The sequence below is a fragment of the Puma concolor genome, chromosome B1 (genome assembly GCF_028749965.1).
Source record: "Puma concolor isolate L17-30 chromosome B1, mPumCon1.1.hap2, whole genome shotgun sequence".
In the NCBI taxonomy this organism is placed as follows: domain Eukaryota; kingdom Metazoa; phylum Chordata; class Mammalia; order Carnivora; family Felidae; genus Puma; species Puma concolor.
The window spans coordinates 120440587-120458633 of NC_141670.1; the positions used below are offsets into that span (position 1 = coordinate 120440587).

General features: G+C 34.8%; 1 protein-coding gene across 7 annotated transcripts in view; it reads left to right on the forward strand.

The window, feature by feature from the left end:
- The window catches only part of CENPE (centromere protein E), an 80109-nt gene that overhangs the window by 15563 nt on the left and 46499 nt on the right, over positions 1 to 18047 (forward strand). For 6 of the 7 annotated variants that reach the window (XM_086704483.1, XM_086704475.1, XM_086704476.1 and 3 more), the window contains exons 13-23: positions 2445 to 2603; positions 5937 to 6081; positions 6986 to 7074; positions 8903 to 9070; positions 12869 to 12943; positions 13171 to 13290; positions 15034 to 15156; positions 15238 to 15403; positions 15804 to 15958; positions 17274 to 17585; positions 17698 to 17970. In XM_086704483.1, coding sequence (XP_086560609.1) covers positions 2445 to 2603; positions 5937 to 6081; positions 6986 to 7074; positions 8903 to 9070; positions 12869 to 12943; positions 13171 to 13290; positions 15034 to 15156; positions 15238 to 15403; positions 15804 to 15958; positions 17274 to 17585; positions 17698 to 17970 — 1785 coding nt within the window. The remainder of the gene's footprint in view (positions 1 to 2444; positions 2604 to 5936; positions 6082 to 6985; positions 7075 to 8902; positions 9071 to 12868; positions 12944 to 13170; positions 13291 to 15033; positions 15157 to 15237; positions 15404 to 15803; positions 15959 to 17273; positions 17586 to 17697; positions 17971 to 18047) is intronic. The other variant, XM_086704477.1, reaches the window with a different exon arrangement.

Here is an 18047-nt window from a genome sequence, read left to right on the forward strand (position 1 = left end):
ATCTATTTCAGTACCTCTTGTCAGTTCTTTTGCACACATACCTAGTTATAGAATTGCTGCGTCAGATGGTAATTCTATGTTTAACATTTTGAGGAACAACCATACTTTTCCACAGAAGCTATACCATTTTGCACAACCAACACATTGCATGAGGTTTCGAATTTCTCCACACTTTCACCAATATTTGTTATTCATTTTACTTTTTTTATATAATAGCCATCCTAGTGAGTATAAAATGATAAGTGTGTTTAGTTTTATAAGAAACTGGGGGCGCCTGGGTGGCTTAGTCGGTTAAGCATTCGACTTCGACTCAGGTCACGATCTCACCACTCCCTAGTTCCAGCCCCACGTCCGGCTCTGTGCTGACAGCTCAGAGCCTGGAGCCTGCTTCAGATTCTGTCTCTCTCTCTCTCTCTCTCTCTCTCTCTCTCTCTCTGCCCCTCCCCTACTCACATTCTCTCTCTCTTTCTCTCCCTCCCTCCCTCCCTCCTTCCCTCCCTCTCTCTTAAAAATAAATAAACATTAAAATTTTTTTTTACAAATAAGAAACTGCCAAACTGTCTTCCAAAGTGGTTGCATTCCCACCAACAATAAGTAAGAGTTCCTGTTGCTCCACGTTGTTCAGCATCTGGTATTATCAGTGTTTTGGATTTTAGCCATTCTAATAGGTGTGTAGTGGGTATCTCGTTGTTTTAATTTGCAATTCCCTAGTGACATATGACATTGTCTTTTCATGTGTTTATTTACCATCTATATATCATCTATGGTGAGATGTCTGTTCAGATCTGTTGCCCATTTTTAAATTGGATTATTTTCTTATTGTTGGGTTTAAAAGTTCTTAGTGTTTTTTGGATACTAATCTCTTACCAAATATGTGTTTTGCAAATATTGTCTCCCAGTCTGTGGCTTGTTTCTTCATTTTCTGAACAGTGACTTTCACAGTGCGGGGGTTTTTTGTTTTATTTTGTTTTGTTTTTTTATGCAAACATGATTCAACTTTATTTTTGTTTACAGGAGACTCTTCCTTTTTGGATTTTTAATTTTAGTTGAATCCAAGTTAGTTAACATATAGTGTAATAATGGTTTCAGGAGTAGAATATAGGGATTCATCACTTACATATATCACACCATGCTCAACAAGAGCCCTCCTTAATGCCCATTACCTATTAACCCCCACCCACAACCCCTCCATCAACCCTCAGTTTGTTCTCTGTATTTAAGAGTCTCTTGGGGTGCCTGGGTGGCTCAGTCGGTTAAGCGTCCGACTTCGGCTCAGGTCATGATCTCACAGTCTGTGAGTTCGAGCCCTGCGTCAGGCTCTGTGCTGACAGCTCAGAGCCTGGAGCCTGCTTCACATTCTGTGTCTCCCTCTCTCTCTCTGCCCCTTCCCTGCTCATGCTCTGTCTCTCTCTGTCTCAAAACTAAATAAACATTTAAAAAAAAAAATTGTTTTAAGAGTCTCTTATGGCTTGCCTTCCTCTCTGTTTTTATCTTACTTTTCCTTCCCTCCCCTATGTTCATCTGTTTTGTTTCTTAAATTTAAGAAAAAGATTTATATGCTGTTGTAAACATTGGGGTGCATGTGCCCGTTGGAAACAGCACACCTGTATCCTTTGGATAAATTCCTAGTAGTACAACTGCTGGGCCATAGGGTAGCTGTATTTTTAATTTTTTGAGGAACCTCCATATTATTTTCCATAATGGCTACACTAGTTTGCATTCCCATCAGCAGTGCAAAAGTATTCCCCTTTCTCTGCATCCTCACCAACATCTGTTGTTTCCTGAGTTAATTTTAGCCAATCTGACAGGTGTGAAGTGATCTCTGATTGTAGTTTTGATTTGTATTTCCTTGATGATGAGTGATGTTGAGCATCTTTTCATGTGTCTCTTAGCCATCTGAATGTGTTCTTTGGAAAAGTCTCTGTTCATGTTTTTTGCCCATTTCTTCACTAGATTATTTGGTTTTTGGGTGTTGAGTTTGTTAAGTTCTTTATACCTTTTACAACCTAAATTTAAAACAGCTTTCAAGTAAGAAGAAATCAACTCATAAAAATTTTTCAATTTAATATAAACTGAAAAATTTGGTTTCTTGAAATTATTTTAGATTGTTTTTCATTTCCAAAAGGCAAAATTTGAGATGTTCAGATGGGCCAAGTAGAGACAGTCTCTCTAGGGGTGCCTGGGTGGCGCAGTCGGTTAAGCGTCTGACTTCAGCCAGGTCACGATCTCACGGTCCGTGAGTTCCAGCCCTGCGTCGGGCTCTGGGCTGATGGCTCAGAGCCTGGAGCCTGTTTCCGATTCTGTGTCTCCCTCTCTCTCTGCCCCTCCCCCGTTCATGCTCTGTCTCTCTCTGTCCCAAAAATAAATAAACGTTGAAAAAAAAAATTAAAAAAGAAAATCTAGCTATGTTTATTATTAATATAACTTAATATTATACTCTATAGGTTTCTTTAGAGACTCGAGCCCAGGCAATGGAAAAAGACCAATTAGCCCAACTTTTGGAAGAAAAAGATTTGCTTCAAAAAGTACAGATTGAGAAAATTCAGAACTTAACACGGATGCTGGTGACTTCTTCTTCCCTCACATCACAACAGGAATTAAAGGTAAAATTTAAAGGAATGACAACTCAGACTTAGTATATAGAGACTAGGATGGGTATTCCTATAGGTTTATAATATAGTTATGCATTTCTTATCCTTTGTTACAGTGTATTCAGGAAACCCAGAACATTTTGTGTGTTTGCCTTTGTGTCAGCAAAACCTAAAAGGTTCATTAAAAATACTGATCTCTGATCCTACATGTAGAGATCCTAATTCAAGAAATCTAGAGTAGGGGCACCTGGGTGGCTCAGTTGATCATCCAACTCTTGATTTCAGCCTAGGTCGTGATCCCAAGGTCATGGGATTGAGCCCCATGTCAGGCTCCATGCTGAGTATGAATGATTATGATTTTCTCTCTTTCTTCCTCTGCCCTTCTTCCCCCACTCACGCTTGCTCTCTCTGTAAAATTAAAAAAAAAAATGCACAAGAAGTCTGGAATATTGACAAGGAATCTATATTCAATATGCTTCTTAAGTAATTCTGATGAAGTTGATCAAGTGATTGGGAACCACAGGTGTCTAGGGTATATGGGAATATTTTCTCTTTAAAGAAAAAGAGTATCAATCTCAGGATAATTGATCTAGAATACAAATCAACATAGTGATCAAAATTCTGGTTTCCAGTATGTGTACTTTTTGTTTTTGGTAGAGTTAGGGGGTTTTTTTTGGTCAAGTAAGTATGTTTTGGCTATAATGGTATCATGGTTAAAAGGATGGCCTCTGGAGCTTGACTGCCTGGATTTGAATCCTGATGCTGTCAGTTCCTAACTCTTTACCTTGGGCAATTTCTTAAATACACTTTGTTGCATTTTCTTATTTGTGAGATATCTAGATCTCCACCTCATAGGAATGCTGGGAGAATTAAGTTAAATAATACATAGACTGTGCCTAACACTACACTTTCTACAGGGCAAATCCTCAATATATGTATGCTCTTAATTAAGGTAATTATTAATAGACATTATGCTCAAGTCACCATAGTTGGTATAAAGAAGACATTCGAAGAGCTATTTGTTGACAGACTGACGAGAAGAAAATAGTCCAATGGAAGGTATAAGGGAGAATATTTTAGGAAGAGATCTACATGTACAAAAGCTCGGAGTTGTGAAAACAACATAATATATTTCTTGGACTTAGAATGTTTTGGTGGCAGAGGAATTTTAAACCATAGTGAAGGATTTGAACACTGTGTTATGCTAAGGACAAGGAAAAGCCTTGTATGTAACACAGAACTGTGTTTTAGAAAGGTGTGTCTGCTTGTGTGCATCAGATTGGTTGGGACTGTACAAGGACTGTGACTCTGGAGATGCCAAAGATGTGGATAAATTGGAGAGCTGTGTGAGAGGTAGACTCAACAGGACTTTATGATTGTTTAGATGTGAGGGACAGGGATAGGGAGGTATCCAGAATAATTTGCAAACATTGCTAGGCTTGCTGGTGTTAAAGAACACTGGATGAAGCTCAGTGCAGCTGCTCAGTGTTTTATTTGGGCCATCTCCAGTTTAAGGTGTCATGCAGTTGAAAATCCAAATATATGAAATTCAAGTGAAATTTGTGAGGTGGAGATACCAATGTGGCCATTAGATACTACAGATCCAAAGTAAAGTCATGGGAATGGGTAGTCTTGTTCTGGGAGCATGTTGAAAATGAAAAGAATAGAGAGCCAAAGACCCCAAGGACAACTTTTCAATAAAGGCAAAAGAATCCCAAAGGGAGCCCAGGATTAGCTGTAGAGTTGAGTAAATCTGGTGAATGTGGTCTCTAAGAGAAGAAAATATTTCAGAGAGGTAGTGATTAGCAATGTCACATTCTGCTAAGAACTTAATTAAGATAAATATAGACATGGGGTACCTGGGTGGCTTAGTCGGTTAGGAGTCCGACTTCAGCTCAGGTCATGGTCTCGCAGTTCATGAGTTCGAGCCCCACATTGCTCACTGTGCTGACCTCTCAGAGCCTGGAGCCTGCTTTGGATTCTGTCTCTCTCTGTCTGTCTCTCTCTCTCTCTCTCTCTCTCTCTCTGTCTCTGCTCCTCCCTTGCTCATGCTCTCTCTCACTCTCAAAAATAAACAAACATTAAAATAACTAAAAAATAAGTAAAGGATAAATTTAGACAAAAACTTTTTGGATTTGGATATAAGAAGCTCATTTACAAAACAATTTGAGTTATGTGGTAGGAGTTGAAGCCACTTTACAGAGGGTTAAGATGGCCCCAAGGGATTGGATCATGAACACAGTAGAGAGGACTGGCTTCAGAAGAAAGGATCATTTATAGATCTATAGAAAGGATCTATAAATCCTAGTAATAGGATTGTAGAGAGGATCGAATAAGACAATACTTGGACCTAGCAGAGGGACCACAGAAAAATGGTAAATGTGAAATATGGAAAAACACAAGCAGAGGAGGAGAAACCAGCAAAGCATAGTGAGAGGTGAGGACAGCTAGCTGGGAGACAGAGGTATTCCTGGAAGGAGTAGATGGATGATGAGGAAGAATACAATGGTAGATAGAAGTAAGGACTGAAGAGTTTGTTTTAAAAAAAATCAAAAGCAAATACGGCACATGGATGGCTCAGTTGGTTGAGTGTTTGATTCTTGATTTTGACTCAGGTCGTGATCACAGAGTAGTGGGATCGAGCCCTGGGTCAGACTCCCTGCTAAGCGTGGAGCCTGCTTAAGAATCTCATTCTCTCTCTCTCTCTCTCTCTCAAAAAAAAAGGTACTAAAATAAAATAAAAGTAAACAAAGAGGCTTGAGCATTTATCAGGCTAATAGGAGGGAACTGGTAAAGATGACATGAACAGATAACCCAGGGAGCAGGGTCTCAAGGGAGAAAGGAACAATGAGGTCAGGAGTGCTGGTGGAGGCATTAGCTTTACTGAACTGGAAGAGAACTGGCATTGTGAAGGCCACGTGTGTGAGATTCATTCACTGCAGGAAATTCAAATGGACTGTCTGTCCCTTGTCAGTTAAAGCTGGAGACTCAGACGTGCTTTTGGTGGCTATGGTGTGGCCACAGCAACTTCCTTTCTGGAGAACACTGGATTACTTACTTAAAGGGTTGTGAGTCTGCCAAGTCCTTTCAATTAAGTCCCAGAAAAGTTTGTAAATAAACCTTCAAATAAAACATGACATTTGTTTCATCAAATTTTTTTATGGGTTAAACACTGATTTTAAAAGTTTGTGTTCTCACAGGATGTCCTAAGCCCAGTATGATATTACATAGGCTTAATAAGAATTCTACCAAGTTAGCGCTTTCCAAAAATGAAAACTAATTCCCTTGTTTTATGATGTTTGAGCCCAGATCTGTGCGAGGTAATTTTTATTTCTTTCTCCTTAGGCTAAAAGAAAACGAAGAGTCACTTGGTGTCTTGGCAAAATTAACAAAATGAAGGACTCAAATTATTTAAATGAATTTAATATGTCAGCAAATATAGCAAAAACACATAAGGCAGCTGTAACTATGATAGGAGAAATTGATGAATGTGAGTACTTTTTCAGCTGCTTTTAATTATAAAGGCATCCTTGTAGGGGCACCTGGGTGACTCAGTTGGTTGACTTGATTTCGGCCCAGGTCATGATCCCAGGGTTGTGAGATCGAGTCCCATGTCAGGCTCCACAATCAGCATGGAGCCTGCTTAGGATTCTCTATCTCACTCCCTCTGTCCTCTCCCCAACTTGCACTCCCTCTCTCTAAAGTAAAAAAAAAAAAAAAAAATCAAAAACTCAAAATCAAAACAAAAAATTATCCCTGTAAAGAAAGACTTTCTTTATAATTCAGTTAATGTGGTGAACACATGTAATAAAATGTATGAATTTTAGATATGATTACAGATGTAGATAATGATAAAAAATTAGTAATTTTAAGACAGTGAACATTCTCTATTTTTTTCAAGACTTAAGAATAATGCACTGTAGTTGAAACACATGAGACATGTTTTTATTGTTTGGTTTTTGTTCTAACCATTATCCAATTAAATTAGTATCCATATAACATCTGCCTTAAACTTTTGTTTAATATTGCAAGGGGGACATTACACAGACATGTTTCAAAATCACGTCTCCAACATTATCAGTATTTTTAAAGGGCATTTTAAAACCTACTTACAATGATCAAATCTTAAATTCAGATTTTGTCCCTATAATGTAGGTAACTATATTTTATTAAGGATCTATATTATATTACTAACTCCAACCAGGGATCTTAATTCATACAATACTATAAGTGATCATATCTGTTGTTAATATATTCTTGGCATTCATATTGTGAGCACATGTTACCTAATTGGATCTTATTATTACCTCTGATCAGATTTTCTTATAGTCTTTGACTTTTGAGAAATTTTATTAACACATTTATGGATAAATTTCTTTTTCTCCTTATTATAGCTATCTCTTCAGAATCTGATATTTTCAGTAACACTCTTGATCCATTAACAGAGGTAGAGTGGAATCCAGCAACAAAGCTACTAAGTCAGGTAATTTAAGTGTACTTCATAGACATACTCTCTTTTTAAAATTCATTTTTTATTAGTGTTCACTATTGTTGCTGCACATTATAAGCTCTGACTTAATTTCAGTAACAGTTTTGGTTCTAATTACTCGTAACACTGCTAGTTGCTAACTGGCATGCGGAGGAGGCGAAAAATTTCATAATGCAGGTGTATCGTATTAGGTGAACCTTTGCTTCTGGTTCTTTACCAGCAGATCTTGGTATTCGTGATTTTTTGTTTGTTTGTTTGTTGTTGTTGTTGGTTTTTGTTTTTACTTAGACCCATAAGGGTAAAAAGGCTGATTTTTAAAGTGTCAAAATTCTCAAGCATATAGTAGAAAAATGACACATCGGGGGTGGGGGGTAATATTGCCAAATAAGACTGAAAAATAAAAGTAAATATATTATATATGACCTTGTCAAAACTGTAAACAAGGAATACTATAGTAAATACTTCAGTGGGTAGAGAGTCCATGTTTACTTTCTAGGCTACTAATGTCCAAAGAAATACAGTATAGTTTTATAAATGTATTTCTTAAGGAAATTTCATTTTAGTTTTAGAGTGAAATTGCAGTGATGCTTGGGAATTCTTACCATTAGTTAACCATCATATTAGTTATAATTAGGTGAGTATTAGAGGTAAAGTGCTTTTATGTCCCTAAAACATCCTCTAGAAGTGTGTTATTGTTGGAAAATTCCTGGTGTTTATTTTTGTTTCTATAACTTACAGTTTATCTCTTTCTCATAATAGTATACAAAACAGGAACAGGCCTCTTTTGAGTATGGTAAAACATGGCACTAGAGGTCAATGAAGAATATTTCTGTTTCCCTTCCTAAATTCAGACCTGTCTGAGAAATAAAACAGGCATCAGATAGGTAGAGAATTAAATTATCAGCTTTATTACTAAGGAGCTTAAAAAACTGTGGTCAAATGAGGCACCTGGGTGGCTCAGTCGGTTAAGCAGCCAACTTCTGCTCAGGTCATGATCTTGTCTGTGAGTTCGAGCCCCGCATCGGCTCTGTGCTGACAGCTCAAAGCCTGGAGCCTGCTTTGGATCCTGTGTCTCCCTCTCTCTCTGACCCTCGCCCACTCATGCTCTGTATCACTCTGTGTCTCAAAAATAAATAAATGTTAAAAAAAAAATTAAAAAAAAAAACTGTGGTCAAATGGACTTCCCAGTATACACCCTACCTCCCCAAATTCCTCCTCCCGACAACTTTTCCAGTTAAATATTGGCAGAGCATTGTTTATAAAATGTTTTTTTCATACTCCTTTCAAAATTGCCTGCTCTTCTAAATTAGCTAGTTTACCGAAATTCACATCCTTTATTTTACCCGGGATGAAACTAGACCATTAGATATTGAAGAGGAATCTCCTCCTGAAGCCAAGACTACACTGTATGCTAACTAACTTGAGAATAAATAAAGTAAAATAAAAAAGAAAGATATTGAAGAAGAGAATGACCTAAGTTGCTACATGATATAAGGTTAAATTAATTATTTGAGTAATCTAAAAGAAACAATATATGATTTGAATTCTGACTGTCTTGAAAATCTGGGGCGCCTGGGTGGCGCAGTCGGTTAAGCGTCCGACTTCAGCCAGGTCACGATCTCACAGTCCGTGAGTTCGAGCCCCGCGTCAGGCTCTGGGCTGATGGCTCAGAGCCTGGAGCCTGTTTCCGATTCTGTGTCTCCCTCTCTCTCTGCCCCTCCCCCGTTCATGCTCTGTCTCTCTCTGTCCCAAAAAATAAATAAACGTTGAAAAAAAAAAAAATTGAAAAAAAAAAAAGAAAATCTGGTTTTGTTGCCAATAGGAAAACTTAGAAAGTGAGCTGAATTCACTTCGTGCCAACTATGATAATCTGATATTGGACTATGAACAATTGAGACGAGAAAATGAAGAAATGGAATTGAAATTAAAAGAAAAGAATGATTTGGATGAATTTGAGGCTCTAGAAAGAAAAGCGGAAAAAGATCAGGAGGTAAGAGATATGGAAACATGAAACTAAAACCACACTTTTCAAAGAAGTATCATTCTCTTAAAGATATTTCTAAGGTTGATATAGGAAGAATCCAACCATTTTCCATATGTAGACACAATTTAAAGAATTTAAGAAATAATTCATTTGTGTCACTTTTAAAATATTTAAAGCATATTTGTTTCACTTGTGCTCACGCACAAGAAGAAGGAAAAATTACAAATGTCTCTGGGATGGTTTGGTGCATCTGCCTATTGATGGATTTGTCTTGAATAAGTTATTTCATTGTAATTTGTATATTATCAGTTAATTGGTTGAGCACACGTAAATTCTGTCTATAGTATAACCATTTCCTACTGAGACCAATATGAATTTTACTATCTGACTGTTTTATGCATGGATACTACATATCCATGGACCCATGGATTTCATTTTCTTTAAAGTATATTCCTAAATATTTAGAACATTATTAGAATAGACAGGGAAGCTGATTATGCTCATGTCTTTTTCCATATAAGAGAGTTATTGTGAAAATTAGTGTAACTAAATACTAAATACTTGTAATGCAATTTTTAGAAATGAAACAGATCACTTAAATTTTCTAAATATATATTAGGCTCTATGTTAAGAGAACCTAATTCAGAAACCCTCAAACTTCAGGTACTTAGAAATTGTCCAAGAGATTTAAGATTTCTTAGAGCACACAGTCCTTAACTTAGAGTTCACAGACAGTATAAAATTATTTTGCAGAATTTTTGAAGGATATTCATTTTTCTGGAACAAGAATCCATAGCTGTTGTCAGACTATGAATCTGTCCCTACCCCACTCCCCTCTCCTGCCCTGCCAAATAAGAGCCAGTACTGGTGTAGTTAAATGATGAGTTAATTTGTAGCTACTTCTAAGATTTCTGTGTGGATAGCCCAAAGGAACACAATGCTCTTTCCTCAGTATCATTGTTTCATTTCTCACCCTCTTTTTTTTTTAATAAGGAAAAAAGAAACTGTGCCAAAACTATTATTTCCATTCTATATACAAATTAAAGTTAATCCTACATTTATGGGTATATATCCTAAGAGGAAGTCTATATGTTCTCCACAGGGTTTCATTTAACTTGGTTTAAAATTTACATTTTAACAAAACAAAATGTCATATATTGGCCCATGAATTTCAGTCTATAAAACAGAGTTTTATAAGGAAGGGGGTGGTGTAGTGTCATGGTTAAGACCATGGTCTCTGGAGCCAAACTGCTCAGATGCAAGGCTAACTGAGCATAAGTATAGCAATCATTTCTAAGTTTTTTACATGATTTCTGTATCCAATCAATAAAAACTGAAGCTCACTAAATTGTCTCACACACAAAAAGATTACAAAATAACACAGTATATGACTTTACTGTCACATCCCAATTTTTTTTTTCTTTTAACCACAGTCAAGGGGAGAAATAATCCTATTCTCTTCATCTTTACTTGGACACAATTAAAATTCTAGGTTCAATAAGGTAACCTAAAAGATTAAGTAATAAAAACTTAACTCTATTGAAAGCTCTTTTTGCAATGTCCATTCCATTTTAAACTAAGAATGTAAGTCTGAATATACAGTAAAATGTGTTCCCAAACCTCCATTTTGGGGAAAAGCTTAATGAAAACGGAATGAAAAGTCGAATAATGACCTTAAGACATGTGGGTATTGCCCTGGTTTGCCGATGGTCTTATAAATCACCAAGACTATGGATAATTTTCAAATGGGAATATAGAAATACAGAATGTTTAGTGATTTTAGAAGGAGTAAGTATTATGCTCAGGGAACAAAGTAAATTCCAACCCCTACCTGTTTTAACTTGATTAGTTTTAGAATTTTAACAAGTTAGAGGTTTTTGTCTTAAGTTAAATATTTTATTTCACCTGCTGCAAATTACAGTTGAAATCTATTTTTTTTTTTTTTTTATGTAGCAACCACTTGACTTTTGATCGTATCATATATACTTTCTCTTTATGCTCAGCATCTTAATACATCTTTGGGAAGTTACACTCAGAGCTTTACAAAAGTTACTCCATCTTTTTTCTGTTAATGAGAACCAATAGTTAAAGTGGTATTTCAAATGAAAGTGGGACAATTTTTCTTTCTAAATGTTTATTTCTAAAATGAAGGTAAATTTAGTTCTTCTTTATTGGTAAATGTGATTTTCTTGCACAAAATTTAGAAACAGGAAAGAAAAGATAAAAGATGGAGCCAATTTAAGTTATAACCAATATAAATGTCTAAAATTTTGCTGAACACTTGGTAGCCACTTAGCACATGTGGTGATTTTGAGCATTTGAAATGGAGCCAGTCTGAATTAAGTATGAAAAAAAAAAAAAGAATGTAAACTATTTCTTTAATTTTTTATATTGATTACATGAACAAATGATAGTATTTTGAATATTTTAGGTTAAAATACATTATCAAAATTAATTCTACCTGTTTCTTTCTTTAATGCAGCCAGTAGAAAATCTTAAAATACAAATTTGGCTCACACAATATTGTGGAGGCAATGTTGGAGGACGTTGACCTAAAATAAGAACATCAACACGAGCACTAGTCTGAGTCTAAATCTAGTTAGGACTGAATTAAACATTCATAAAATATTAAACAAGATGCCGTTTTCCTAAGTCCCTTACATTCTACTTGAATTTGCCTTTACTAATAAAGGATTCGTCGAATTATGAAGATTAAATAATTCTAAGGGAAAAAACGTTTATCTGTGGTAAATTGTCATTTACTTGCTTTGACACAAGAATACCTGAAACCCAAATATTTAATGCTCCAGATATTTTGTGAAAAGGAAACTTTAATAGAAATACTTGTATCTTTAAGTATTCTTTGTACTTTTAGACAGTTGAAAAATGTAAAGCAATAACACCATCTTTTTAGTATTTTCTGTAGACTGAATTGACAAGGTAATAATTCATAATCCCATACCTATTTCTGTAGCTTGGTGAACAGTAATATTATTATAAAAACACCACATGAAGCTACCTTAATCTAAACCTAAATTCTAAACCACAAAGTCTTAAAAAGTATGCCAGTATAAAATCTAAATGGATAATTTACAGGAAGAAAAAAAAAATCTTATAGAATAAACATATGTCTGTACTTAACTTCCCCAAAACAAAAATCTATTAAAAATGTATTTTAAAAAAAAAATGTATTTAAAAAAAATTTTTTTTAATGTTTATTTATTTTTGAGAGAGAGAGAGTGAGCATGAGTGAGGTAGGGGCAGAGAGAGAGGGAGACACAGAATCTGAAGCAGGCTCCAAACTGTCAGCACAAAGCCTGATGTGAGGCTTGAACCCACAAGCTGTGAGATCACGACCTGAGCCAAAGTCGGACACTTAACTGACTAAGCCACCCAGGTGCCCCTAAAAGTGTATCTTTTAAAAGTTTATTTCCTCCAAGGAATGCATACTAATTTGCTTTTAACTTTATTATAGCATTATTAACAGATGACATAACTATTAGTTGGGCCATGCTGAGGTTTTTTTCTTGTTGGCTTGTTTTATGGGGATTGGGAATTTTCTGTTGAGTTTGTCTCTGTTTAATGAGGTGCTCTGTACCGGTAGCTTGAACAATTGATTTCTCAGTCCCTTCTTACTGTTTGGTGATTCTGAAGTGGTGGATGAATGAATGCTATCTTTTGGGGTTGTTGGTTTTGTTTTTTTGGTTTTTTGTTTTTTTGGTGTTTTTTTTTTTTGGTTGTTTTTTTTTTTTTTGCTTTATTAACTATTGGTTTGCTCTGTTGCCTGTTCACATGCTCTTACAGATGCAACTAATTCATGAAATTTCCAACTTAAAGAATTTAGTTAAGCATGCAGAAGTATATAATCAGGATCTTGAGGTGAGCATTTATGTTGGTATTTCCATTGATAAAGAACTAGGCCTAAAATGTACATCATACATAATTGAACATGATTTCAGAAAATACAAGAATATATTTATTTTTTTCAATGTCAACTTTTTAAATTTTACTAACAGTGTAAACTGTTAAATATAAGTTCTTTTTAACCCCCTAAAATATAAATCCAATTAAATATGTTTCTCTTTTTTGTTTCACACTTCTTTTAGAATGAGCTAAGTTCAAAAGTAGAGTTGCTTAGAGAAAAGGAAGAACAGATTAAGAAGCTACAGAAATACATAGACTGTCAGAAGTCAGAAGATACAAAAATGGACTTGTCATACTCATCGGTAAAAATCAGGTTTATTTTATTGCGTTCTCATGTAGACATTTATAGCACATCATCATCATCATTGTTATAGCAAATGCTTATATTGAGCCTGCTGTGTGCCAGGCACTGTTGTAGTTGTTTTACATATAGTATTTTATTTAATATTGTCAACCGTATGAAACTGGGACTACTAGTATCATTGCCATTTTATGGATAAAGAATCATTCATAGAGAGTTGAAGATACCATTCTTTGAGTGAATATAGGTAAGTTAGGGATGAGCTTCCATTAAAAATCAATAATTTAAGAATTATTTTATTTTTTTAATTATTGTATGCACATGTATGTAGAACTGTATAGTTAGTATCTTCAGGTGAGCACTTATGTTGGTATTGATACATACCTGGAGCTATATGTATCACAAGTAATTGAGCATGGTTTTATAAATTTCATCAATTTGATTAATATTAATGCATGCTCATCATAATTTAAATAAGTATTTTATCAGTTTGTTATTTTTCAGAAACTGTAGCTCTAGATGATTTTAGTTGGTAGAAGATATGGCATTAAATAACATTGAATTTCGTAGTGAAATTGTTAATTTTCACTGTTTGCTTTCTATTCTTCTTGCTTTCAGTCCTCCTGATTACTTCAAGAAAGTATCAGTTTGATTCTAGTTTTTAACATTGTTTTTAAGAAAGCAGCAGTTTCTAGCTGGAACTTTGGTTTCCATTGTTCTTTTGTTTCCATTTGAATTTTTCAGAGTACTTTTTATTACCTTTTATTAGTACTCTTCTGTTACCTGTTACTAATGACAAATGATTTTTTATAAAAGTGATCTTACTGTTCTGGGGCCCTGGGAAGAAAGGCAGGTTTCATATAATCCTGGAGTGTCTGTTGATAGAGTATCAAGTAGAATTGGCCACTTTTTAATAATTATTATTTCTTTCTCTTTTTTCATCCAATTTATTCATTCATTCATTCATTCATTCATGGGTTAATATTCTGCCAAGACATGTGGTTGAATTTATGTAGGCTAAAGTCATGTTAAAATGCCACTTCTCTCTAAAAATTAGACCGTAGATCTTTTCATGTATTTATCATTCATTTGCATTTTCTCTTCTGGGAGTTGCCTATTCATCTTTTCTGTTTTTCCATTGAATTTTTTGTCTTTTTCTTTTCAATTTGTAATTTCATATCCTTAATTTTAACTACGAACTACTTTCATGTTTTAGAATAACTTAAAAATACATAGGAGATTTTAACAAGCTAGCTGAACAACAATTGTTAGCCTTTTTTAAACAATAACAAATTTTTTTTTAATGTTTATTTATTTTTGAGAGAGAGATAGAGAGACAGTGTGAGTGGGAAAGGGACAGAGAGAGAGGGACACACAGAATCTGAAGGAGGCTCCAGGCTCTGAGCTGTCAGCCCAGAGCTGGATGGCGGGGCTCGAACCCATGAACCGTGAGTTCATGACCTGAGCCAAAGTAGACGCATAACTGACTGAGCCACCCAGGCGCCCAACAATAACAAATTCTTAAATGTATACAATGCTTCTGTAATTTAGAAAAAGAGATCCAGAATTTTAAAAATATTTTTATTATGGAAAACATTATTTTTTTCATCTTTCCTAAATACACATTTGGTAATTATATTTCCACCATTTTTTATCAATTCAGAATAACATCTATGTACATGTTCTCTAAAGTGTTTTCCAACTCTCAGCTAGATTTCACTAAATTTTTTTGTCATGTGTACAGGAAAGCACTGAAGACCTAAAACAAATGAAACAGACTCTGCTTGATGCTGAAGGTGTAGCTCTTGATGCCAAGAGAGAATCCGCCTTTCTCAGAAGTGAAAATCTAGAGCTGAAAGAGAAAATGGTAAGTGACTCCTATAATATTTATTTAAAAAGTTATTACGATCAATACGTTTGTGTGAATTTACAATGTTTCTCTCAATAGAAAGAACTTGCAAATGCATATAAGCAAATGGAAAATGATATTCAGTTATATCAAAGCCAGTTGGAGGCAAAAAAGAAAATGCAAGTTGATCTGGAGAAAGAATTACAATCTTCTTTTAATGAAATAACAAAACTCACCTCCCTTATAGATGGCAAAGTTCCAAAAGGTATTTTATAATTTCAGACTACCTCTTTTTAGATCTTTCTCTAGAAACCTACCTAAAGAATTTTGTGGCTACATTCCAGTGATTAAAAATCTATTATTCTCTGCTCTGATTTTTTTAATAACCTAATAAGTTTCGGTGTCATTTGGTATCAATATTTATAAATGCTTCCATGGACTTCATTCAGATTCATAAAGGTTTAGGAGTTATTTTTCAAATAAATTGGACCTAATTTTTAAGGAGTAATTGAAGAACTATTAACAATTAGATTACCTGTTAACCAACATTGGCTCTTTCTTTAATAAATTTTATATAGTCTGGGTCAATAATTTCATTTTGCGTGTAATTTAGGTTGTCCCAATAACTGTAAGCTGCTTTATTTAATTTACCCAAAATGTCCTAGATTTGCTCTGTAATTTGGAACTGGAAAGAAAGATTACTGATCTGCAGAAAGAACTGAATAAAGAAGTTGAAGAAAATGAAGCTTTACGTAAAGAAGTTAATTTGCTGTCAGCATTGAAACCTTTACCCTCAGAATTAGAAATATTAAGGAAAGAGGTAAATACATTTTTAAGCAAATAACTCTTCTTCTGAAATAAAAACCTTTGTAAAAGCACTTTAAATATTTTGCCATAGTTTATTTTAAAGTAGCAGGCAAGAGACCGTAAACATTTAACTAACTTGTTAGGAACAGAAATGAATGTAGTTCCTCCTCTAATTTTTTTTATATTACTAGATGTAAAAATATATTTTCAGAGCATATTTAACAGTATACTTAGTATCATGAGCCATGTACAGCCATTTCTACAGCCCTCAAGTGTTGCATTTAAACAGAGTTCTGTGGGGGTGCCTGGCTGGCTCAGCCGGTAGAGTGTGCAATTCTTGATCTCATGGGGGTTGTGAGTTCGATCCCTATGTAGGGTGGAGATTACTTAAAAATAAAATCTTTTAAACAGAGTTCTGTGGCCCACCCTTTTTCTAAATCTTTTTTTTTTTCTTTCTTTCTTTTTTTTTTTTTTACTAGTCACTATGTTGAATAAAAGAAAGTAATGAGATACAAGGGAGGGCTCTGATACAGTTGAGATCAGTGTAAATCTTGCAGGCTAATGAACAATCCTGTAAACCATCTGCCAGCCTTTCTTTTCTCTCTGCCTTTCTAAAAGAAATAAAAAGTGACAAGTGTTTGAACACTATATGGCAGACATCATGCTAAAAAGCTCAGTCATCCTAAAAACTCTTTAAAGTAGGTGCTGGTTCTTAGCTCAAAAATAGTTATGGCACCAATAGTTGAGCTACATAGATGTGCCTCCTATCCTTAGTCTGTGATTGAAACAACTCTGCTGTGTTACCCCCATCCTTGGTCTCCAATTTAGCTCACCTCTCTTCTTCCCACCACTTCTACCTTACCTTTCACAGTGATTTTACTATTTATAAATTGGATATGGTTTATTTAAATAATAATTCAAATAAAGCTTGATTATTTATTCTTGGATTACGTTTTTAGAAATAAGAGTTGCATTCAAAGGCTTTAGATGAAAATATGTCAAATTCTTAGAAAAACCATAAAATGTCTGATACACCAAGAAGTTAGAAAATACTTTAGAATGAGAGATGATGAAATAAAGGCATGTTCTATTGAGTGTGCTCCAAACAATCCTTACTAGAGCCCAAAGAGATTAAAAAACAAAACTTTGAAGGTAAACAGGATAATACATTATTAAAGGAATGGTGACAATAAAAATGTTGCATTTCCTCAGTCAAATCTTTGCTTAATTTCAATGTCTTTTTTTTTTTTATAGGAATTTTTTTCCTTGAAACTGCTTCAGTAGATCATACATTGCTAACGTAACTAAATTTTATTTCCTCTCCGTAGATACATGATAAATCTGAAGAGCTCTATATAATAATATCGGAAAGAGACAAATTGTTTTCTGAAGTAGTTCAAAAGGAGAATAGAATTCAAGATTTACTTGAAGAAATAGAGAAAACTAAAAATGACCTAGCAACTACCCAGATGAATTATAAAAGCACTGATCAAGAATTCCAAGATTTAAAAAATCATCTTGAATTTGAGCAAAAGTATAAGATGGTCCTTGAGGAGAATGCAAGAAGGAATCAGGAAATAGGAAATCTCTCTAAACAAGCTCAAAAACTTGGTTTAAGTTCTCATGCTTTGAGCACAGAGGTTGGTACAAGACACCCTCTAGGGAAGCGATCTTTAGTATTCTGGGGTCTGGCCTCCATATATGTCCCATAGACTGTTCTGCTTTTCACATTTTATTTTTCTTATTTTAAAGCTTTGTCCGAAAACCAAAGAACTTCAGCAGAAAGCAACCGAGAGTCAAGAAGTGTTAAATGAAATGGAAGAGCTAAAGGAACAATTAGAAAGTAGAGATTCTAGGCTGCAAACTGTAGAAAAGGAAAAAGCACTGATTGCTGAGCAACTGCAGCAAACCTTGGTGGAAATAAAAACCTTAACCCAAGAAAGGGATGACCTAAAACAACTCCAGGAGAGCCTGCAAATTGAGAGGGACCAACTAAAAAGTGACATTCAGGATACTGTAAACATGGTAAGACTTTGACTGATTAGATGCTGAAAACCGAGAGCCTCTGTGAAAACATAGGAGCTGTCACTTACTATTCATGA